The sequence below is a fragment of the Epinephelus lanceolatus genome, chromosome 11, assembly GCF_041903045.1.
Source record: "Epinephelus lanceolatus isolate andai-2023 chromosome 11, ASM4190304v1, whole genome shotgun sequence".
Taxonomy (NCBI): Eukaryota; Metazoa; Chordata; class Actinopteri; order Perciformes; family Serranidae; genus Epinephelus; species Epinephelus lanceolatus.
Genome location: NC_135744.1, coordinates 12,352,743 through 12,378,243, shown reverse-complemented (window position 1 = coordinate 12,378,243; position 25,501 = coordinate 12,352,743). Strand labels below are relative to the sequence as shown.

The 25,501-nt window shown below is 42.7% G+C and overlaps 1 protein-coding gene across 1 annotated transcript; it reads right to left on the bottom strand.

Moving 5' to 3' along the window:
* Positions 1 to 2,074: 2,074 nt before the first annotated feature.
* pgk1 (phosphoglycerate kinase 1) lies at positions 2,075 to 25,028 on the bottom strand. The gene is made up of 11 exons (XM_033649075.2): positions 24,831 to 25,028; positions 20,466 to 20,516; positions 20,173 to 20,328; positions 19,703 to 19,847; positions 13,806 to 13,909; positions 13,609 to 13,728; positions 10,640 to 10,754; positions 6,259 to 6,438; positions 5,995 to 6,172; positions 2,875 to 2,973; positions 2,075 to 2,749 (listed from the first exon to the last, which is right to left on the bottom strand). Exons 1-11 carry the CDS (start codon positions 24,893 to 24,895, stop codon positions 2,709 to 2,711), a joined length of 1,254 nt encoding a protein of 417 aa, XP_033504966.1. The 5' UTR covers positions 24,896 to 25,028; the 3' UTR covers positions 2,075 to 2,708.
* Positions 25,029 to 25,501: the final 473 nt, after the last annotated feature.

The following is a 25,501-nucleotide window of genomic DNA, read 5'->3' as shown; positions in this document are numbered from 1 at the left end:
CTGTGGTTGAACTATTCACAACTTATTAACAAATGTAACCTGATTCAAAAGCTTTACTGGGGCGGTGGAGTGGGTCGTCCACTTATCTGAGATCCGCGGTTTGATCCCCAGCTCCTCCAATCTGCATGTCAAAGCATCCATGAGCAAGATATTGAACCCCAAATTGCTGCCGATGGCAGTCCCGCCAGTATGTGTTAAAAACTGAGTGGCAGGCGGCACCTTGTACGTACCTTGTAAGCTCCAGAGGTCTGTTTAGATAGTTACGACTACAATAGCCTACATTTATATATACACTGATCAGCCAAAACATTAGAACCACCGACAGGTGACATGAACAACAGTGATCATCTTGTTACAACGCAATGTTCTGTTGGGAAACCTTTGGTTCTGACATTCATATGGATGCCACTGTAGAGGAACAGCCTCTCTGGACTTCCCTTGAACCAGACCACCGGGGGTCAAATGTTTAGGACTCACCCCTGTATCACCCCGACTGGACAAAAACTTCTTTCAGCCATCCTTAAGCCAAAAGGAGGTAAAAGTCACTTGGGATCCCTCAAGTTTTTATCTCCAGTTTTTCAACATTTTAATGCGCGTTTATAATAACTTTAATAACAATATCGAACGGCCAGCGATATAGTTTTCACCATTATAAGCGAGTAATTATAACAAAGTAGACAAGTGCCTTTTTCGACCTGCCTCTTCAGCCAAAGATTCATCAAACCCAGCAACTGCCAGCCACTTGCCACAGTGGTTCTCGTGCTAAACCCAAAGGCTTTCTGCAGCGTAACGGGAACGGACGTGGGGGTATCCACAAGACTTCACGGGCTCAACTGCTCCTCCTTCCACAGTGCGCCAGCGGATTTCATTCTGCTGGAAAGTCCGGGAGATTTAATTATCTTAATCTAGGATTCCTTAGATAAATATTTTGTGCCAAGTCTGTGGATGTTTCTTTTGAGCAGGAATTAAGATCACTGTATGGAGAATTCATAACCCAGATATTGAGATTGATTCATTATTGATAAGTGCGCTGACGAATTAATAATTGGTTTACAGAGTTATTAATTTAATTAGTCGCTTCCCTCATTAGGAGGGTGGTGCCCCAAACTTTATTACGAGTGCAAACATTCTCAAAAAGGTATTTCCCCTACACCACCGGACACGCTCCACCCACCTAAACACCAGTGCAGACCAGGTAAGCCCCCTCATGGCAGCGCCACTCCCCAGTAGCATTGGCCCCCCAACAGGACACTGCATCATGCCACACCACAAAAACTGCTCAGGAATGGTCCGAGGCACTGCCATTGGTAAGTGCCATCACCATAAGGGGGTTTACTTGGTCTGCAATGGTGTTCGGGTGGGTGGAGCACGTCAAGTAGCATTCACATGAATGCCAGGACCCAAAATCTCCCATCAGAACATTGCACAGTGACCTTTGACCATCAAATTCTGATCAGGTCATCTTTGAGTCCAATTAAACATTTGTGCAAAATCTGAAGAAATTCCTTGAAGGTGTTCTTGAGATATCGCTTTCATGAGAATGAGACAGATGCAATTTCGAAGTGACTTTTGAGCACCAAATTCTGATCACTTCATCGTTGAGTCCAAGTGGACGTTTGTACCAAATTTGAGGAAATTCCCTTAAGTGGTTCTTGAGATATTGTGTTCATAAGAATGGGACAGACAGATAACAGTGACCGTGACCTTTGAGCACCAAATTATAATCAGTTCGTTGAGTGAGTGAACATTTGTGCCGAATCTGAAGAAACTCCCTCATGGCATTCTTCAGATACTGCTTTCCTAAGAATGGGATGAACGAATGACAATCCAACGACATGATGCCTCCAACCACAGCTATCACCTGCACAGAGACAAAAAATACTGAGGTGAAGTACTTGAGTAAATGTACTTACCCGTAGTGAGATTACACCACTGCCTGTCACTAATTAATAAGAGCTTTCTGTGAGTTGATGGATGAGTGTCTTCATAATAACCTCTGTGATGACACTGTTGTCCTGTGAGTTACCCTCTGATCCCTTCCTGTACTTAAAATGACAAAACAGCCACAGACAAGTTTTTACACAGAGACGGTTTTATTAATCTGAACAGATTAGACGCCACGTCTCCATCTGAAGCCGCTTAGAAACCAACAACCAGCATTAAAGACAGATGACCAGAGCCGACGAAAACGTAACGCCTACGCACACATCACATAAACCGTTTCTTTATATATATATATATATACTGTATGTATACACACTGAGGGTGGGGCAGTGATGTTTCAATAACGCAGCAATACACACATTCACACACACATACGAGCCAGTGCTTGAGTCTCTCAGGGGTAAACGGCCAGATTAAACCCAGATCCAGGTGACAGTAACACCGTGTCTGCTGTGTTTGAGCCGTTTATTCAGCAGGTCAACAGGAAACAACTCCAATCTTTACGAGCCATTTGATCTTTTTATGTCTTGAAGGTTGAACTTCTCTACCCGCAGAGTTTCATCAGCGTGTTGGAGTAAGGCAGAAGGCTCTACATCGATACATCGGAGGCAAACTTAGAAAACAGACTAAATAGAAGATGAAATGGCTGGAAAAGCAGGTGTGTTTAATGACGTTTGAGAGAAAACAGGAGTCGGGCTGAGTAGCTACACATCTCTCGCACTTCCACACACATTCACCCAAACACCAGCAGGTTGATGGGAAGTTTAGATGCTGCTCAGTGCGTCCACACCTGGCAGGACTTTACCTGGAGAAGAGAGCAAACACACAATTCAGCATCATCAAGCTTCAGTAACACACTGAAATGATCTGAGGCTCGTGCTGGTGTTTTTATATGTGAATAAACATCATACTGTTTTTTCGGTCACTCACCCTCCAGCAGCTCCAGGCTGGCACCGCCTCCTGTGCTCACATGGCTGACCTTGTCCTCTGTGTTCCACTTGGCACAGCAGGTAGCGGTGTCACCCCCACCTGGACACAAACACAGGATTTAAAGGTTCACTGCAAGATCTTATACCAGGTTCAGACTACACAACAATTTTTATCTGTTCCAACAGTCACTATGTCAGAATAGGTGATTATGGAGACATAAATCGTGCCGAGACTTGGCCGACAGACATGACAGACTACACAATGGTCCACACCAATCATTGCTGGTCGTCATTCACAACGTGCATGATGTCATCAGATTATTCTTGTCCTGTTTTTATTATTATTAATATTATTATTTCAGTCACTGTGGCTGTTCACATCTTAGCCTAAATAGTAGTAACATAAAAAGCGCCACCAGATGGGCGGAGCTACATTTAGGGCACTATTTAGATGGTCTAAAGCGGACGGCGGAGGGCGCATAATCCATGTCGCAAGTGTCATTGCTATTTAGATGCAGGCGCAGTTGTCATTTTCACGCCCTGCGCCCCCGTCATCTAACTAGCAAATGAACTTGCGCTCCTCTGGGTGTGTTGGTCTAAAAATGAGGAGTGGTCAGGCGCAGTCATGGCGCGTTGCCAGTTAGATGACATAAAAAGCAAATGCGCCAGTGACCAACAAAAACCTGGTCTAAAGTCAATGGCGCAGTATTTCGCTGTTAAACAAGTTGGTAATATGCGTCTCTAGGTGGGTGCATAGCGCGTGTGCATATTACAATGTGAAAGGTTATTATTGTGCACATTAAAATATTTATCAGAAACACGTCTTAATGGTCAGTCATTAATCAGAATGATCTAATTGCAGTAATAGTAATGATCATCATAATACGGGAGGCCCAAGCTCGCAGTGTCCGAATATACGGAACTGCAAGCAGACCTCCACGGGCTGATGATGCATAGCCTGTAAAATGAACTTGTCTTTCCCAAATGAGTTGTGATCATTTTGGCACGTAAATCACAAAATCAAAGATGTGAGAACGTTTGATAAACTTTATTTTGACATAAACACAACAATAACCAGCTTCTGTGAACTAAAAACATAAACGTATAGCCCTACAAGTACAAATGTATATGTAAAAAAAAAAAACTTTTAGAACGTAAAACTGAAGATCATCTTGTCAGGAGGAGGATGCACAGCGGCCGCACAGCCGGGGGCCAGCCCTTCCTGGACCTTCGGGCGGGGAGGTTCAGGATGCTGGAGAGGGAGCTGGGCTCTCTAACTCTCTAACTTCCCGGGTTAAAATAAAACTGAATAACTTACAATTTGTTGACAGCGTTTCTCTCATGCGTGCGCGCGCTCTCTCTTTCTCTCTCACAGTCTCACTCTGTTTCTTCTCTTTGGACTTTTCTAAGATGACAGATGCTGAATATATACTCCCTATCTGATGCTGTGGCTGTTTGTGGTTGGCTGAGAGGGATGTGAACTTATTAGTTTGCAACTGTGTTAATCAAATCAGGTTGGGTTTCCATTACGCGTGCCAAACGGTGCCAATTCCCTTTGATCTGACATCAGATGTGACGGGACAGTCGATACAGACATACATTTATCGTCTCCTCAGCTGTAAAACGCTCACTCTTTCCAGTTGGTAGGTCCGCCATCTAACTAGCTCTCCACCGTGTGCTCCAATCACGCCTCTTTTAAAAGGGAATGAAAGGTGACACTCTGATTGGCTTATTGAATGATACACCCAAAACACACCCATGACTAATTCACAGAGTAAGTCCAACCCTTTTAGACTCTCCGCCATGGCACACAGTCTGAAAACGCGCTGTCTGACTAGCAAGTGACTGGGACACGCCCATTCACCGCACGCTGGCACTTTGCGTTTTAGACCATCTAAATAGGGCCCTTAAAGTACCACATGTAACCTATACAAGTCACTAAATCTTTCACAGGAAGTTCCTGCAAATGTTTCACAATAAAAGCCTTTTTTTCGAAAATGAAGGAATTCTCAACCGTAGTTCGAAGGGGCTTTTACTTTTAAAGGGACACAGGAAGTGTTGAGTTTGAAATGATGGTGTGATGCATTAAATTTAACAGGAGCGGATTAAAAGTAAAAGCAGAATAAGACCTGATGCCTGTTTTTAATGTCATCTGTTGTTTCTTGTTGGAGCAGATGGCACTGTGTTTCTATTGGTCAAAGTGACGGCTGTGACGGGAGCAGTCGTGAACGACAAAAATAAAACCAAACACACTAGACTTTCTGTCGGGACGTCATGAGGCATCCCAGACGTGGTGTTGGTTGTCTTAGACTGTGACACACTACACGAGATGAAAAGATGGATTAATACGTACGACACGTACAAGGCTGCATCAGGCTGATGTCATGTAGTCTGAACACGGCATTTAAGGTATAACCTTTACAAATATTCAATATCTGTGTTATCTGATGATCAGAAAATACAAAATCACCAGACTTCTTTTATATCACTTTAGATTTTTGATCAAATGAAACCCAGTATTTGACACATCTATCAATCACCAGAGATCCACAGGAAATGAAGCAGCGTGTAATCGAGCTTTACTATTTGTAATTTCATATTGACTTCAGCCTCCCTGTTAACAGTCTACAGATGATTCAGAGCTGTGTTCAATTCCTGCTGATGCAAACACAACATTTCCTGCTGCTGCTGAGTCACATTAAAAGCAGTTAACCGTGGAACCACAGGACGGCTTCAGTGTGAAACAGATTATTGTTACTTCCTGTGTTTTTTGTCAGCTAATACACTTTAAATATTGCATCAGAGCACAGTTGCTCATGGTACCATGACTGACTTTCTTAAACCAAAGAACAGCTGAAGACAGAGTAGTGCTGCTCCCCAGTGGCTGATATGTCTATCGTTTCAAACTGAGAACTTGTTGCCACCAAATAACCACAGGAGTCGCCATGTGAACCAGGACTTAAATCATTAATGAATCACAGTTAGCATCCCAACATGCTAACGGTATATTTGGACGGACGATCATCACACTGACTGACTTACAAACTGAACTACAAGGCTGAAAACAAACAAACAAACAAATAAACAAAAAAAAGCTCCCCTCTCCTCTCATCTTTCTTACCAATGATCGTGGTGCAGCCTGATTTGGTCACCTCCACCACTTTGTCCATCAGGTTCTTCGTCCCCTTGGCAAAGTTGTCCCACTCGAACACACCAACTGGGCCGTTCCACACGATCTGCTTGGCCCTGCCCACAGCCTCTGCGTAGGCCTTGGAGCTCTCTGGTCCACAGTCCAAACCCTTCAAGAAGAAAATGTCACCAAAACAGAAGCGAAAAACACACAATGACATCCGTCCTTCAGTGACTGAGGTCAATCTATTCTCACCATCCAGCCGGCGGGGATGCCAGCAGCGACAGTTGTGGTGCCAGTGGTGGCTTTCTCGTCGAACTTGTCGGCAGTAATGAAGTCGACGGGCAGCGTGATCTTGACGCCGTTCTTCTCTGCTTTGGCCATCAGGTCCTTGACGATACCAGAACCCTCCTCGTCAAACAGCGAAGTACCGATCTGACAAGAGAGAGAGAGGGAAGGAAATTAACTTCATTTTATAAATAATATGTAAAAAATTAGTTTCATCCTGACTGAGACTGTGTGTCATTTAGGTAGAAGGTGAATCATTTTCTTTGGTATTGATGATTTATAAAAGCATATTTTCCATTACGAGACTCAACATGGTCATCCTCGCACATTGGAAAGACAGATGTGAAGTGGCTGCTAAATTAACAGCAGCTTTGGCCAAAATTTACAGCTGGCTCTCTGAGTCTTGCCTGACACTTGATGTAAGTAAAAGTGCTTGCATGTATTTTTATATTAGGAAAAATGGAAGTCAGATAGATCTTGTGGTAAAAGGAGAAAGGATCCAGGCTGTCACATGGCTTGGCGGGGACGGTGTACCTGCCGCAGCAAGCCAACATGCCGTTTGCAGTCATTTTGACTTGACCAACAGACTTCACTACAAGCTGACTGGCTGTTGAAACAGGTGATGTGCTAGAAAACCAGATGCCGGCGATTTGACCTGCTGAGTTGCAGGTGACACCATTAGCCGGCTTGAGTCGATCTCAGACGTCCAGTTCACACCACTGCAACTTTCCTCTTCAATGTTCTCAAATGGTTTCATCTTGTCACAAATCTTTGGTCTGAACTGGACTTTAGAGAGAGGGATCTCTTTTATTGATACTGGGAGAGACAGAAGGTTTGATGAAAGGTACTAAAGTAGATGTCAGGAAACCTACTGACCGTGGTGTTCAAACAGACTTGTGAAAGCAGAGATTGGTAATCACAGTCATGACCTAAATTTGACCTCTAAACAAAAAGATCTGGAAAGAAAAGATTTTGTTTAAAATGGTCATATTTCCACACTTCTTTGTATAGCTATATAACCATGCAGATATAATTGTTGTTGTATTTGTGCAGGATCATTTTATCAGGCCTGGAAAATGGTTCCAGTCATACCTGACTGATAGGAGCTCCTCGGTTTGCCTCAGTAAACATTCCTCAGTGGCGGCACTCACTTGTGGGGCTCCTCAAGGCTCTATTTGGGGACCTATTCTCTTCTCACTGTATATGCTGCCCTTAGAGTCAATTTTTAAGACTACGGGGGAAAAAGCCAATCTCCTCCCAAAAGATCTCGAGAGAATTATTCATGCTTTAATTACCTGTCAGCAAGACTATTGTGATACTTTGTATGTGGGTGTAGATCAGTCGTCATTGCATTGTCTGCAGTTAGTAAAAAATACAGCTGCTTGTCCCCTGACTGGAAAAAGAAAACGGGATCACATAACACCAGTGTTGGCCTCCCTCCACTGGCCTGCTGTCCATTTCAGGATTGAATTCAATATTTCATTGATGGTTTTTAAGGTTTTAAGTTTTGGCGCCACCTTATTTAGCAGGAGAGATTTAGGAAAATTCTCAGGCAGGTTCTGAATTTTAAGGAGAATCTTTTTTTCTATTATTTTAATGTTGTAATTTATAGACATTTACATGATAGGTGGATATTAGAAATAATAATATCCCCTACAATCTAAAAATATCTGTATTAGGGTTGCTCCTGACCAAAAATATTCCTAGTCGACCAACAGTCATCATCACGGTCCATCAGTCGACTAGTCTCCTGCATGTTTCTGATATGAATGTAATGAGTAAATGATATATTTTGGTGGTTTGAGTTGAAGGTGTGAGAAAGAATAGTATCAGTAACATTGTTAACACTGTGCTACATTACAGAGAAATACAAAAGCGTACTAATGAACCTTCATTAATATAGGTCTATATTTTATCTACAAGTGCACGTCACACACTGAGCGAGCCGCCTGTTAATGACGCTGCATGTTTGTAGTGGACCAATGAAGATGAGTTTACGTATCACCTTGGGTTCGTCCTTCACCTTCTCAAAAATGATCCCACACTTTGGATTTCCTGCCCGACATGTTATTAACTAGCCTGTGGAATAACCGCAGACCGCTAAGCGTGGACACTTCCTGTGTCTGTCCTTTCAAATTAAATTCACACATGGTCCAGTCATATAGGTTTGGATTTATTTTGATAAGGTGCAGCTCCTAAAAGAGTTTCACTTTTTTTTTTTTTTTCCCCCTGCGACAAAGCGACCAATGAAATCTTGCTGACTAATGACCTTTCTGGGCTTCTAACGTTTGGTCGAGTTTTAGGGGGCAGCTCGAATCATCTGCATTGTGTCAGATTTGACAAGTGTGATTCAGAGAAGGAGTATGATTCTTGCTGCTTGTTACAGCAGCCGGGCGCTAACGGTTTTTGAAATACCTAAATAACCTCTACAAGCTGCTGTTGTTGCTTCAGTTGCTGATGTGTTGGTCAACAGGCCACCTTTCAGTGCTGTGAGCCCTGTAGATATCTAAAAATCTGGGAAAATAAAACCAAAACTGTTTGCTTGGATAGATACCACATTGAGAGTTGAGAAGAAAATATGCTCTTTTGTAATTAGAGTAAGCTGAAGCTTGTCTCTTCACATCTTTTAGTCAGATTTCAGGTCATGGACGTGACTCTGCTGTGAAACTAACGAAACAAAAGCAGTTTCACAAGTCTGTTTTAACACCACCAATGTTCAGCAGCGAGTCCAGCAGCTGGATTACGACAGCACGTTGTCTGAGTGATGAAAACACAGAACTTGTGAAACTCCTGAAACTCAACACCAGTGTTTTTTAGTCACACAGAGTTCATTTCTGACACCTTTTCACTCTGTCACAGAAAAAAACCTGGTTTTACAGAAATCATCAGTGTTAGATCAGGAGGAGGGGGAAATGAATGAATTAATAAATTAGATTAATGAATGAAGTACATTAAACCTCGGCCACAGTGCTTTGGAAATGGAAACAAAGCCCATAGGCGTGAATGTGAGTGTGAATGGTTGTCTGTCTCTATGTGTCAGCCCTGTGATAGTCTGGTGACCTGTCCAGGGTGTACCCTGCCTCTCACCCAATGTCAGCTGGGATACGCTCCAGCCCCCCGTGATCCCCAACAGGATAAGCGGTTACAGAAAATCAATGAATGAATAATGAGCGAGAGAGTCATTTGCATCATGTCCACTGCATCGTCCTGCAGATCTTTGCATCTAATCACATCTTTATGTTGACTTTATATGTAATTCACTAATGTGAATTGCGTGAACGCATCAGGCACTGAACAGGGTTCTATCTACATTGTTAGAAATTATTTTGTACTGAAGCGGCTGGCTGACAATGTTTTCCACCATTTTTCCATATCTTCAAATCTGACCACAGTGAGTATTCAGTTATTTCAGAGAGCTGTATTCAGATCAGTTTTAAAAGCCTCCAAAGCAGCATTTTTACATTAAGTATCTACTCACTTTAACCTGCTCCTGAAACCTGGCACCTCTAAGCCTCAATATCAGGTGTGCAAAGTCATCTAGTGGGCTGGATTGGACCCTTTGGCGGGCCGGTTCTGGCCCCTGGGCTGTAAGTTTGACACCCCTGCTTTACTAAATAAATTCTAGTCTGCAGCCTTGAGCCACGGTATTTTGGGGAAATGACACTGACGTGCCATGCTGTTGCTAGCTGGCTAACTAGCTCAGTGCGGCTGAAAGTAACCGACTGATTGATAGTGGATGTGGTGATATTATTGGTTATAAATAGGTTGGTACTAGCTTCTAGAAAGACACGTCGTATTTTGTTTTACAGGAAGAAAACACAATTGGATTTTCAAAATAAGAGTCCTGCACGGGTGCATTTTTGAAAACCTACACCCGCCTATACCCGTAAAGCTCAGTGCCAGAACCAACCTGTTACCCACCATTATGTCTAAAGCCCAGTTCAGACCAGTGAATCGGGACGACACAAAACCGTTTTACAATGTTGCAGAGAAAAGTGTCAGCGTTGTGAACTGGCCGGTCTGAGCTTGACTCAAGCCAGCTGATGATGTCACCTGACACTCAGCTGGCGGCTGGTTTTAAAGCACGTCACCTGTTTCAACAGCCAATCAGCTTGTAGTGAAGTCTGCTGGTCAAGTCAAAATGACAGCAAACGGCAAAGCTGCAGCAGGTGCTCCATCCCCGCTGAGCCCTCTGTTTCCGTCTGTATATCTTTTGTTATATATTTTGTATTTTTATGTTTAAAGCACAAAACTGCACCAAACATTTCACTGCACAGTGTGAAGATATGTTTTTGTGCGTGACGAATGTAAAAGCCTTGAAACCTCTAACTGTTCTTGTCTTCCTCACCTCCATGTTGTTGAGGACTTTGAGGAAGGTGAAGGCCATGCCGCCGCCGATGATCATCTCATCGACCTTATCCAACATGTTGTTGATCAGCTGGATCTTATCTTTCACCTTCGCTCTGAAACACAGACGCAGAGAGGCGGCAGTATAGATAAGGAACACACATGTAGAGAGAAGCAGAGGAAACAAATCAAACACAAGCCAGAGATCGACTGATATGTACACACAGAATTAAACTATTTTATTTCTTTTAATAAAATGTCCTGACCTGGGTTTTAATCATTTATTAAAACTATATATTTTGGTCTCCTGTGATGCTCTCAAGTCTGCTCCTGAAACAAAACTCTTATAATAAACTTTAATAATGCCGTGTGTAGACCGTCTGAGAGCTGCAACCAATGATTATTTTCACTTTCCATTATTCTGCAGATATCTTTCTCAAGTCACTGAGTAATCATTGGGTCTTTACAATGTAATTAAACTGTATCTTAAATATTAAATAGTGAAAACAGGCAGAATTGCAGCCACCAGACACGATTTATCTGTTTCACTGACGTCTGATGAACTCTGGGGCCGTTCACTGGCTGATCATTACACACTAATGCTCAATGTCCTCTGTTTGTGACCTGAAAGAAGAGGATTGGCTGCGCTGCTCGACTCTGAGCGGGAGTGACACTTGCACAATGCACTCAGGGTTCAGCTGGACTCTAACACGAAGCCAAAACCCACATGTGGCCACCGGTGGGCAGCTCGGTTAAACTAAGCGTCTGTTACAGCAGGTTCACCCCGTGTTTCCCACAACTATGACCAACACAGGAAAACAAGTACAAAACCACAGGAAGTTTAATAAGGTGGCAGAACTTTGTTGCTTTTATGATTAACATTTTCCTTCTCTGTCTGCTTTGGATGTAACCTCTGACCTCCTCATGATCAATTACAGATGGATTAATGATTAGGAATTCTAACTTACTGTAATTTCTGTCATTAAAGGGGATTTATACTTGTGCAGCAGACCCTGCACACATGGCCTACCGCTGTGAGCATTTATACTTGTGCTGGTGTGTCTGTCACTCTGCAGTTACAACTCGTAAACACTAGGTGGCGGTGGGGTTTCTGTGAAGTGCTGTAAAGTTTGGTTGATTTCCCCACAAATACAACATGCTAACGTTATTAGCACAAGCCTATGGCATTTTACATTGTATAAATTAGCCTAGCAACTAGCAGACTTTTCATCTACTCATATGAAGCCAGGGACAACAGCAACATTTAATAAAGGTAACGTTACATAATGTGTCTCTGTTACAACTCACAAGGTTCACCAAGGTTATACTAAACATGTTTTCCAAACAAATACAACATGCTAACATTATTAGCACAAGCCTGTGGCATTTTACATTGTATAAAACTAGCCTAGCAGCTAGTGGAGATTTCCTCTGCTCATATGAAGCCAGGATAAATCACACACAGGACTTAAGATGTTATTTTTGTGGAGGCTTTATTGTCTTCACAATTTATTGTTTCTTATCTGTGAAATTAAAGTAAATCAAAGCTTTGTTTCCACTGAGGGAAATGGTGTCAGCCTACAGAAATAGACAGGAGGTCTGCGTCCCCGCGCCGTGTAGTTACATGTCTGGGGAGGTGCACATCAGGCTACGGCGTAGGCTCTATGTTGATGCAGAGCCTACTTATGTACAGCGTCAAATCGACACACAAATATAAATCCTGCATAAACCTGTGAAATATCCAACTTTCCTGAAGGAATGTACACCATCATGTCTGTGTATGTATAATAAAAAAATAAAAATAAAATAAAAAAAACAAGTTCAACTTCATCATCAGCCAAACAAGTAGGGGTGTTAACCAATAAACAAAAACACTACATAGTGTGTGCGACCTCTCGTCTGCCTGCTCACCATCAGATCACTCAGTACTGAGCAGTGACAGAGTCTCGAAGAAAGCAGCTGTACTGTGACACCACAGATTACATAATGAGCTTATAGTCTCTATTCCAGGACAGCCTCCTGGGTGTTTTAAAAAGAGGCTGCAGGGTGACGATGTCTGAACTGCAGGAGAAGGAGAGGACAACCCTGACCAGGAGATTTCTTCTTCAAACCAAATGGTACCTAAAATAAAAACTGGTGTTTTAGCTTTGTAGCCTGGTTTGGTCTGAAGGAACAGCACTCTCTTGTTTTAGTCTGACTGTCGGCTGTTGGTCAGTGTTGGGCTGTTAGTGAGCATCTGTCGCCCTAGATTTTTGGGTGGGTCCCACACAGGGCTGTGTGGTATACCGGTTCGTATCAAAAAACATTTTTTATTTTCGTTATGAATTTTTCATATACCGCAATACCGGTGAATAGCCCATCAACGTCCGGAACGCACGGTGGGAAAGTGTTGCAGCGGGGACCCATTTCACCGCTGCACACCACAGGCATGCTAGAGCCAGCAAGAGTGAAAGCATAGAGAAAAGCTGAGAGGCAAGAATGGCTGCCGGAGAGAGTCCTGAAAGCGAAGCAACTGTATACGTTGCTGAAGAAGAACACGATGACCCAGAAGAACTCACACCAAAAGAGCAGTGTTTCCCCTATATGCAACTAGCAGTGGCACCTCGCAGCTGCTGAAATATGACTGGCGCTTTTTTTTCTTCTTTTTTTTCGTCTTAGCTCTTTAGAAACTACTGTTTTATTATTTGGTGCTACGGATGCTTCATATCCACGCCTATAGAACAGGTCTATACCGTGTCCTTTTATTAAACAAACTAAATAGCCTCATGTTATTTATCTTATTTACATGACGGCATGTCATTTCTGTCTCTACATGGTCACGCCTTTACAATTCTCCTCTGCTCTGTGTATCGTGCACGGTGGAGTTTTGCACAGACAGACAGACACATGGACACACAAATACACAAACACAGACACACAGACACAGACACACAGCTTGAGCCGCATTTTGCTGAAATGAACTATTCTCACCCTCCGAGGATGGCCAGGAAGGGCCTCTGAGGTTTCTCCAGAGCCATGGCGAAGTAGTCCAGCTCCTTCTTCATCAGGAAACCAGCCGCCTTCTGAGGCAGGTTCACTCCCACCATGGAGCTGAGGAGGAGCAGGAGACGGAGACATCAACATCAACATCAACATCACACTGCTTCATTAATCACCACCCTGCTCACCTGTGGGCTCTGTGCGCTGTGCCGAAGGCGTCATTGACGTACACATCTCCCAGTTTGGACAGAGACGCCCTGAAGGAGTCAATATCAGCCTGGGAGGCTTTGGTCTGAGGGACAAGAGTGACAGAGACAGAGAAGAAGAGGAGGATGAGTACTACAGGTAAGCAGTGTTGGACGGAGACACCCGAGAAAGACAGGTATTTGATTTGTTTTTAAGACTTCAGAATGGTCACCATTAATCAATAGAAACAACATTTCCATCTTATCTCATCATCACTGTTGAATACTGAAATACAGGTATTAATTGATGAATTATTTTCATTGTTGCGAGCTGCACCTGCTGCATTATCATCCTGAAGCTAAATTCAAAGCCTTCAAATGTGTTTTTATCACCAGACCAATGTCTAATGTCCATATTCACATAACAACCGTTACTAACAGGACTATTAAAACCACCGACCAGCAGCACCTCCAGTTTCATGAACTTCCTGCTGTTTAGCAAACAAACACATTCTGTAGATGCTGTTTTTATTTATTGTAACATTATACACAACCTGATATTATCAATCAGCACTGATCAGAGCATAAACATGAACATACAGTACGACTGATCTGTCTCAGTTTACACGCGATGATGTTTTTCTCGCCTTCATCTGCATAAAAAGACTTAAATAAGACGTGATTAATTTTCAATGAATAAACGTTCATGCAGACTGAAATTCTCTCGGGAGGTACGGTGCCTTTAAAAGGGATAGTGCACCCAAAAATGAAAATTCAGCCATTATCTACTCACCCATATGCCGACGGAGGCCCTGGTGAAGTTTTAGAGTCCTCACATCCCTTGCGGAGATCGGCGGGTGGAGCAGCTAGCACACCTAATGGTAGACGGCGCCCCAGACTAACGTCCAAGAACACAAAATTGAATCCACAAAGTATCTCCATACTGCTCATCCATAGTGATCCAAGTGTGCTGCAGCCGCGACATAAAAAGTTGTTTCAAAAAACGTCATATGAACTCTGTTTTTAGCCTCACTGTAGCCTGTAGCTCTGACTGCTTCTCTGTGCTCCGCGCTCACGTGTGCATGCCTGCGCGAGACCAGCGAAAGCATGAGCTTTGCTCACCCATGTTTACATCACGTGACACGTGCACTGCAGGGAGAGACAACGGTAGCCACAGAGCTAAAAGATAATTTGCACTACGGTCTTTTAGCAAAGGACAGCCCAACATGTCTGAAGACTTTGAAATTGAGGAGGAACAGCATTTCTTTGTTGAGCCGTATTTGTTTGAGCCCGAGTATACGAACGGAACTCAGGCTCCTGGGTGAAGCAGCCGCCGCAGCTCATGAGCCTAACCCTCAGCCAGACGCAGAGTACCGGAGTCGAGCACTGGAAACCTGGTGGTGTAGCTGTTTCAAATGCAAAGCAATGCCAACGGATGAGGAAAGTCTTTGCTGCTCAGACTGGGAATTGGTGATGCCTGCACTTGAGAATCTGGACATCAGTACTGATGAGACTGCTGCTCTTCAGAGATCACAGATCATCCTGAGCGCGCGCACACGTGAACGCGGAGCACAGAGAAGCAGTCAGAGCTACAGGCTACAGTGAGGCTAAAAACAGAGTTCACATGATGTTTTTCAAAACAACTTTTTATGTCGAGGCTGCAGCACACTTGGATCACTATGGATGAGCAGTATGGAGATACTTTGTAGATTCAATTTTGTGTTCTTGGACGTTAGTCTGGGGCGCCGTCTACCATTAGGTGTGCTAGCCGCTCCACCCGCCGATCTCCGCAAGGGATGTGAGGACTCTAAAACTTCACCAGGGCCTCCATCGGCATATGGAGGAGTAGATAATGGCTGAATTTTCATTTTTGGGTGCACTATCCCTTTAACCAACTGTGAGTATGAAAAGTAACAAATGGTCTTGTTGTTTTATGGCTGTTTGGAGAAGTTTGCCTTCAGGGCTTTAAGACAGATAGTCCTGGTTTGAGTTAAAATGAAAATATTTCTTCCAGAAAGGTCTCTGACAGAAAGCCCTGAAGGTAAACTAATCCCATGTGCTGTTTTATGTTTGTTGGTGGAGTTAATTTAGAGTAAACTCCACTGCACTTATTATTTATCTGTTGTTTTTATCTTTTATGGCCAAAAGTATAACAGAAAGGTGCAACAGCTTCCTCTGTTACATACTGTGTTAAACGGGCAGATAATATCGTCTCATAACGATTGCAGGCCCCTGAATCACATCAAACTGAAATCATTTCATGGTGGATTTAATAATATCGGCAAATATCATATTGTTGTCCAAAGAATCGATATAATATTGTAACATGATTTACACTCCTACCTTTGACCACCAAACTCTAATCAGTTTGTCGCTGAGTCCACGTGAACATTTGTGCCAAATTTGGAAAAATCCCCTCAAGGCACTCTTAAGATATTGTGTTCAGGATAATATGAACACATGTGTGGACGGACAACCCCAAAACATAATGCCTCCACCACAGCTATCGCCAACACAGAGGCGTAAAAACTTTTGGGTTGGCACAGCAAGCAGGTGACCTCCTGGAGCCCACTGATAGCACCAGGTCTGCTAATAAGATGATATCGGATTTGGGTTACCAGGTTGAAATTGATATTTTTGGGAACAGCCCATGATGGCCCAACGTGCAGCGATACACCCGATGAAATCCTGATAGCGAAGGCAACGTGTGAAATGAGTTTAAGCAGCCATTCTACAATAACTGCACTGATCACATGATGAAATGCATCAGACTCATCTCAGGAGAAAACACAGTTTAAAAATTTAATCTGATAGAAAATTTCTCTGGTTCTCGGCCTCCTATACTGAGCTCCTTTAGGTGCATCTATTCGAATGTGTGTGTGTGTGTGTGTATGATCAGTCAGACACTGAGTCGGTCATTGTGGATCAGGTTCCTGCTGCACTTTAACAGCTGAAGGTTGTTACTATGTGACTGGAGGGCAGAGAAAGGTCAAGAGACTTCTTCAGTGTCGTTCAAATGTCAGACGAGTGCTGCACGCTACAGTTGCCCTCTTCAGATCATACAGAGAAAAACTACTAATAACTCACTGCTGTGTTACAAACTCTGTTAAATAGGGCACCATTTATATATGCACTCTATAGTATCATCATTTGGAGTTGGGGCACACTCAGTAATTCTTCCTCTGAGGTTATTTCAGTCTGGTACAGTAGCAGCAGTACAGTAGAAACCCACCCACACGGGCCACATACCAACCAGGCCTCTCAGGACAGGAAAAGCAACACGTCCAGCCGGGACGACCCGCTGACCTTCAGGGTAAATGTCAGCAGGTCAAAGCTGCTGTGTGAGGACGGTCCTGAGCCTGGCTCTGTGGTCATATATCATACCACCTGCATCTCAGCATGATGTGTAAGACTCAGACGTCAAAGTCCTTTCATTGTTGCCTCTTAGGAGGACGAGGATTGGAATACACCAAGTCATGATCTGACACACTCAGTCTGTGTAAATTCAACAAGTCAAAAAGCTGATGATGTGGCAGAACGACGGGTCGGACACTCAACAGTTTGAACTGCATCCTACCGCACATGCATCCATGTTATACATCCCAGAGCACCATGGAGCGTTACGTTTAGTGGGCAGCCTCACATAATAACTTTAATAATAATCATTTTAACACAGTGCCTTGTTTTGAGAATTCTTCTTTTAGTCTCTTGATTTAATTTTCTTCTGAAATCTTTTACTTTCAAATGTTGTGTGTGCCACCACTCAAGCATTCACTCTTTCCTTTACAGTAAACATCGCCTCTTCTCCTCTACAAGGAGCAGTAAATTGAGATGTCGGACCTACTTATGAATCACCATCATGAACAGATGCAGCGCTGTATCAAATTAAATTAGAAGTCTAGTAAAGAGCAGAGTTGTAACCAGTCATTGATCATGATCGATATATTGTCTGCAGTTCTTCCTCATCATCTCACTGTGGCTGTTTCTGCTTTTACTCTTCCTCCCTGCTGTATTATTACACTAATTGAAGAAAAGCGGCTAATTAAGTTTCGCTAATTCTGTAATAAACATATTTTAATTGCTATAGTCTTAAAAATAAAAGTCCCTGTTATTTTGGTATGTAAAAACTTTTATTGTGAAGCAGCAAAATAAGAAAATGTTGAGTTTTCCAGCAGCAACTTCACACAACTTCTAATACGGCTGATAGCGAACATGAAACAGTAAAATAAAGCAGATATGTAAAGTAAAAACAGGACGCAGGAGAGAAACTAAACTCTATAGAGATTCAGTTAGAAGCTACAGATGTACTGAGAGCTGAACACACTTTTAAAAACACCTTTCTCCCTGGTCTCCTGCAGACAGAGGGGAGGAGAGTCTTGCAACACACATGGTGGTCGGGTGTTTGCTGTGGTTGGCTAGACGCCACTGCTACCATCTTGAGGGCGGTTGGCCTGACTTTTGGACCTACTCCAGAGAAGGAGTAGTTGTCCAAAGAATTGATATAATATTGTATCATGATGAAAATAGTGATTTACACCCCTGGTAAAGAGGAAGATTTGCTTTGGGGAAATTTAAAAAGTTGCGTAGTGTATTTCATAGTGCACTGCAGTAGGATGCAAACAGAAGGTGATGTCGGACACAGTCAGATTCTCTGCAGCACTGTGACCATGACATCATCAGACGGTGACACAGCTATTCCAGGAGGCTGCAGCTGGAGTGACTGTGCGTTTTCCTTCAGGGGAGCCAACAGTGAGAACAGAAGGCCAAAGAACAGCCAGAGTTTAGCTCCAAAAAAAACGACACAACTGACATGAAATAGCCTCAGTTTCATGCTTCGGATGGAACACAGGTTTTTTTTGTCTTTCCAAATAATAATTGTTAATAGTATGAAATCAAATATGATGATATTTTGGTTAAAATAAGACACATGCAGCTCCACAACATTATTGGGTTTGACCCATGAGGCAAAATAACCCCTCAGAGCCTCCTGGTTATGATCTGCAGCTGAATGCAAATGCAAGAAGAAAATCTAAATAAAATGTCAAGTCATTTTAATTTTTTTGAGGGCGGGCTTTAAAGGAATACTTCATCTGAGAAAGTCCAAGTCTCATTAATCTAGTCGTACACTCAGTACTTCCCTAACATATCACATTTTTACTAAAACCTACGATTTTAAACACTTCTGTGTGCGAGTGGTGAGCCCAAAAGCCATTATGTTTGTAGTGACACAATGTGGTTCGTATAGCTGGACCTCAACCCCATATCTCTACTCATCAATTCTTCGACACACACATGATGACATCATCATCATCCATGGTGAGGAGAGGAGACGAGCTTCAAGTATGTTTAGGCACTGTTTTAAACCCAACCCTAATCTCGTCCTCTTCTCCTTCAGGTTGTAGCAGACTGGATACACTGACGGCATCGTTGACTAACTGGAGGTGAGGAAGAGCCGATTCATTGGGGCGTATCCTTTAACTTTTTTTATTGGGGAAACGACCCAAATGGTAAAGAAAAGCAACCCAAAACCATTTAATCCCACAAATCTGATCAAAAGTTCCTCAACTGGGCAGAGAAACGCCAAATCTGTTTTTTTTTATCTGTTTTTTTTTTTAAAGATTATTTTTGTGGGATTTTGCCTATTAATGACAGGACAGTTAGTGAAAGGGGGAGACAGAGAGCGAGTGGGGACTGGCATGCAGCAAAGGGCCACAAGCCGGACTCACACCCACGGCCCGCTGCAGCGAGGCAATGCCTCTGTACATGGGGCACCGGCACTATCCACTACGCTACCAACGCCCCTACGACTCTCTAACTCTCACTGACACAGATACGATGTGCCAAATTCGGCACAAACACCAACACCAGTGCCCCCTATCGTACCAGGCTGTGAGACTCACCTTGTTTCCGGAGGCGTCCTTGCCCTTTCCCTCCTCGGCGACGTGGAAGCGGAGGTTCTCCAGCAGGATGACGGATCCGGTGGCGGGGTTGGCGCAGGCAGCTTCCACCTCCGCACCCACACAGTCCTTCAGGAAGGTGACGTCCCTGCAGAGTCAGAGGAAATGATGCAATGATTTCTGATGGCAGAAAAAGCTCTGTCTTCTTCTAAATGTGATCATGAAATAATTATTTTGTAATGTCTGGAAACTGGGCGTGTTTGTGGTCGATCCATGTCAGATTTAGGACAGAACTCTGGGACCTGAAGTGTTAAACCACACTCGATGCTACCACCAGAAACGAAAGATATCATCAGTGCAAAATTTCTACGATACAAAGACATAAATATTCTTGTTACGAACGTGTAACTGCTTTAGAGAATAAACTGAATTTGTTCAGAGAAGGAAAGCAGTTAACCAGCGCATCGACCAACCTCCCCAGCAGGGTCTTGAGCTCTGCGGCGACGGGCTCCAGGGAGTACTTCTCAGGCATAGGGTTTCCGTCAGGTCGGCCCAGATGACTCATCAACACGACAGATTTGGCCTTGTGGTCCAGGCAGTGCTGGATGGAGGGAACAGCCGCCTTGATCCTGAAAATCAACAAACTCTCCTTCAACCTCCTCCACTGAAGAAACAACGTAATTTCCTTTGTCCTACATTTAACTAACTGATTAAAAAACATGATGTTCACAGACAGGCTGATTTTTGTGAATTAGAGGGACTTCACCTCTGGTTGTTTGTGATCTGCTTGTCCTTCATTGGAACATTGAAGTCAACCCTGAAAGAGAAGAAAATTGAATTACCGTAAAGAAACAAACTGATGAGATACTCTATGTATCACAGAAGTTTTTTGTGACTTCCTTTGGCTCCATTCTCTATGACCCATAGGTCCAGTGTTCTTCAGCTGTGATTTAAACGTCGTCAAACACCATCAACGTACAGGGAGGTTTTTAGACATAAAATATGAGTCAAAGTCAATGTCTACTCAAAAAATATATTTTCTGACCACTCCAGAACTCTGTAACTGTCCATGTTCATGGTGATTAAAATAAACCCCTTCAAGAGAAATAACTAACGAAGGCGGAGTTTCTGCGGATAAAGACACCACCACACACTTCTAGTGGGTCAACTGAGAGGGATTGCTTCTGTATGAGTTTATACATTTAACTTCTGACTGGATGGAAATCCAGAACCACATTTTGCTAAACTAAAAATCATTTTCACTGTACACATCAATGTTGGGACATTATCCACCTCTTTAATCTCCTACAAACACACAACTTGTTTTGTTGCAGCACTGCATTCTGGTACCTGTGTAATAACTGAATGTGTCATTTGTACTGATGTTCAGACAGACTCATTCAGCACCTTTGGGCTACTGTAACCACCATGCAGCGCTGCATGCTGGCAGCTCATGAGAACATGCGGCATCCCTTGTATACTGGGCAGTTACATAACCACCTCGCTCCTCCCTCCGTCTGAGAACCTGATGCACTGACACACATGATCAGCCTGCGCACAAACACCAACACTCTCTGCACACACACACACACACACACACACACACACACACACACACACACACACACACACACACACACACACACACACACACACACACACACACACACACACACACTGCCATACCAACAACAATCCATTGTCTTAGCCTGAAACCTGACAGTCAGCAATTCCTTGGATCAACCGCTCTCGTGCCATTGAACAACTGCAGTAGTTTTCCTCTCTTACTTTGTGCCATCTGTTGCTTTCAAAGGGTGGATCTACATGTCATCGGAGGTTTTGCTGCATCTTTCAGTCTGGATTCAGACATTGATTAGAGGCAGAGCTGCAGATATAATCTCACCGGATGATTTAAACCTTGAAGGAACTGCAGTTGTTCACGGTCCAGGTTAGCTTATGGCAAACTTAAGACCGCAAAAACAATAATTGAAAAAGTTTGTTTTTTCCCCCTCGAAACGAGACAGCTATTGTTTATGACGGCAAGTCAGACCTCACAGTCTCCAATTAGTCAACTAAAATAACTTTTTTTCTTAGAAGCAGAGTGGTAGTGTTAAAACATTCATGTGTCGAAGCTTCAGACAGAAAAACTGCCTCTTTGGCTCCATTTATTGAGATTGTTTCTGTCTCTAAATATGTTTGTGCAGCTCTAACTCTGATGTGCTAAAGGAACTGTTCACTTTATGATGCTACAGTGAGCTACATGATAAGACCAGAGAAAAGTGAGCCTCTCCAGGAGGTCAGTTCCTGGCCTCTACTGGATTTGGCTGCTGAACAGAGATTTCTGTCAGACACTGCCGGGTCTCTACAGCAACGTCCCGCTTTCCTTCTTTTTCATTCTGGACCAGCAGCTCACACAACACTTCCCCTGCACTGTCTGCAGCAGGAAGTTCATAAAACATACTGCGAACAAAATCCACGGCATGTTGGGACAGGCCCTGGGTATGATACGAATTAACTTATTGTCTCCTCACTGAGAACAACTCAACATGGAGTGAATCTGACCTTTTAACACCGAGCAGAGCGAGCTGGGGGCTGCTGCCGCCGGTGAACCTTGTCCTATGCTGCCTGTCGTTGCATCACCAAGCTCAGCAAACCAAAATGGCCCTCTGACATTTTCCACAGAGGGTGTCGGTTTCCAGTGCATCATCTATGCCCATTACAGTCTGTAGAAATAACCAGCAAGAAAAAATACTGTGCTGTAATAAAATAACAGTGCTTTAAAAGCACTTTTTAAATATCACAAAACGACGTTAGGTTCTGATCAGACAGGCAGAGGGACATCCAGCCAGGTAAAGAGACTGGACTTGGACTACAGAGGGTGGACTGCACTGCCTTTGAGCAAGGCACTAAATCAGCGTATTGCCTTTAAGTCAACAAGTGCTGAAACACACATTTAATGGATTCCCTTTTTGGTTAATAGCCAAGAAGGAAAGAAACACATTCAGAGGACTAATCTACAACTGTTTTCATCAATCTTTCAGGTTATTTATTTCATGCAGAACACCACCTGTGTCTATCTCTAGTTCCTCCAATGTGATTTTCTCTGTTTTGTATCTTTATAAACTGAATATCTTTGTGGTTTGGACTGTTTAGTTCGACAAAACATGCAATAAGAATGATGATTTTCAGCTGACAGTTGCTGCTCAGACAATGTGAAGACATCATATAGGGCTCAGGTCGATTGGGAATATGTCATTAAGTTCCTTTAACGGTTTCACAGTACTTTGATTTTGAAGCACAACAACCACCGCTCCACCCATCTTAGTCAAGGTGCTGGAAACATGACTAAGTCCAAACTGGTAGAAAAGATTTCCGCACACTTACATCCAGGCAGTGCTTCACTTTATTCTTGAGATTTCGGTCTAGCGTAGCTTCATGTTTTCATGTTCTCTCTGATGAAGTTCTGATATACTGAAAGCTCAAGAACGCATAGATGCAAGCGCATGGAAATCTTTTCTACTACACTGTACTTTGATTTTTGCAGTTGGTTGCATCCATCTATTAATAATCTGAATCTGCAAAGTTACTGGTAACTGATGTCTTTTAATAAATGTAGTGGACTTTTTTTGGTATTAATTTTTTGGTCATTCTTATCCCTGTTTGTATTTTTTTCCCTTCTCTTGTCACTATCACAGTTCATCCTTAGGGGAGGGTTAGACAATAGGTCATGTTTTATACACATTTTAATATTTGTTATTTGCACGAGCACTTTTGCTGTTGATGTATAGTTTTGTCCATATTTTATTCTGAGAGTCAAATGCAACAAAATTTCATTCTTTTGTGCAATGAATGACAATAAAGTCTATCGATCTCATTTTTCCTGCTGGAGTTTCAATATCCGCAACATTTGTAAAAACACATGGATGTGATGCGGCTATGGATATATGATTTATTATTAATGCCCTGCAATTAAACAAGATGAAAATATATCACAAAAAAGAAATAAATAATATAGTGAAGTAAGAAGTACAATATTAACTAACTCCATTTCATGAAGTCAAAATACTCAAGTAAATAACAAATACTTGATTAAATGTACTCGGTTACATCCCACCACTGACTAAAATTGGTGATGCTCATGTGGTTTAAGCAGGACTTACTGAGTTTGTCTTTATATTGAAGGCTTTATATACTATTAGATTACATAGATTACACACTAGCACTACTAGCACTATACTAAACAATTTAGAGAATTCGTCTTTACACTGAATGTTTTATAGACTATTAAATTACATACTTTACATACTAATAAAAAAAGAATACCTGGATTACTGCTGAATTTCCCCAGATTACTAAAACAATGTCTCAAAAATATTACATGGATTATTTGGATTATTGCAGTGATGTTACTGTACTATAATTTTAAAGAACTGACTCGAACTACATGTCTAATGCGGGCATGTGCATCCACATATGTAGTGAAGTAAGAAGTACAATACTAACTAACAATTTTAATAAAGTGGAAATACTTTAAGTGCATATACCTGATTAAATGTACTCAGTTACATCCCACCACTGACTAATATTCAAGTCTGAGGTGCTCAGTGGTCGAAGCAGGACTCACTACTTAGTTTGTCTTTACATTAATGGTTTTATAGATTATTGGATTACATAATCTACTTTCTAATAATTATGAATACCTGGATTACTGCTGAATGTCCTCAGATTATTAGACCAGTGTGTGATCCATGACATGGATTATTTGGATTATTGCAGTGATGCTGCTGTGTTTTAACTTGGCTCTGACACCATGTGTGATGCAGGCGGTTGCATCCATGCAGCATCTCCTCTCAGGCACGTATCGTTTCTGTAACGGAGATGAATGGGAGAAAACGTGACGACCAAGTCCACTTCCTGTGCTCTGATGCAACGGTCTGAACCGACTCACACAGCGACACTTTATATACATACATACCATCACTTTAGTGTCACTGTGGGAGCACCACGCAGGTTGTTACCACAGGAAGGACAGATTTAAACACCTCCAAAATGTCAGATAGCTAGCTAACTTCATTTAATCCAGTTTCCGATTAGCCGTGTAGTTTCGGCTAGCTAAACATTACCCGCTCACCTCATGACGACACGCTTCCCGTTGACGTCCACCTTGTCCAGGGTGAGTTTGTTAGACAGAGACATGTTGCCTGGTTGTTGCCGGTTCTTTCCTGCACCTTTCCTTCACTGGGTCTCCTCCGCTTCCTTCGGCTGGTTAGCTACCGAGTGACAGCAGTGACCTTAGTGCGGTACAGAGGAGCAGGGGCGGGGCGGGACCACAGCACGCCCCCGCTGTTGATTGGCTACAGCGGGGAGGACAGCGGGGCTTCTGATTGGATCCAGTTGTTGTCTGTTATCTGACGTAACGGGTCGTACCCTACATGGTCGTACCCATTGATTGGCCGCTCACCTGATGACTTCATCTGCCTTACACAAAGTACATTTACTCAAGTACTGTACTGAATCAGTGATGCAAGAACTCAGATGTTTTATGAGTAGCCAAACTGTCCTGTAAAAATACTGTTAAAAGTACAAGTCATGTTTTCAAGCTCTTACTTGTGTAATGGACAATTTTATTTGAATTTAATCTCTATTAATGCACTTATTCTAATGTATTTTATTTTGTTTTTTGTCTTTTATGAGCTGCTGGACAGCTGAATTTCCATTTGGCATAAATAAATTTCTTACTATTCTATTCTATTCTATTCTAGTATGATACCATATGATAAGACAGAACTTCATCCCCAGGGT

Bases quoted from the DNA above. Each gene is read 5' to 3' on its own strand.
- pgk1 (XM_033649075.2), bottom strand. From the start codon at position 24,895: ATGTCTCTGTCTAACAAACTCACCCTGGACAAGGTGGACGTCAACGGG. The intron at 13,910-19,702 runs GTGAGTCTCACA...CTTGTCCCTCAG, and splicing joins AGGACGCCTCCGGAAACAAG to ACCAAAGCCTCCCAGGCTGA. The intron at 13,729-13,805 runs GTGAGCAGGGTG...GCTCCTCCTCAG, and splicing joins ACAGCGCACAGAGCCCACAG to CTCCATGGTGGGAGTGAACC.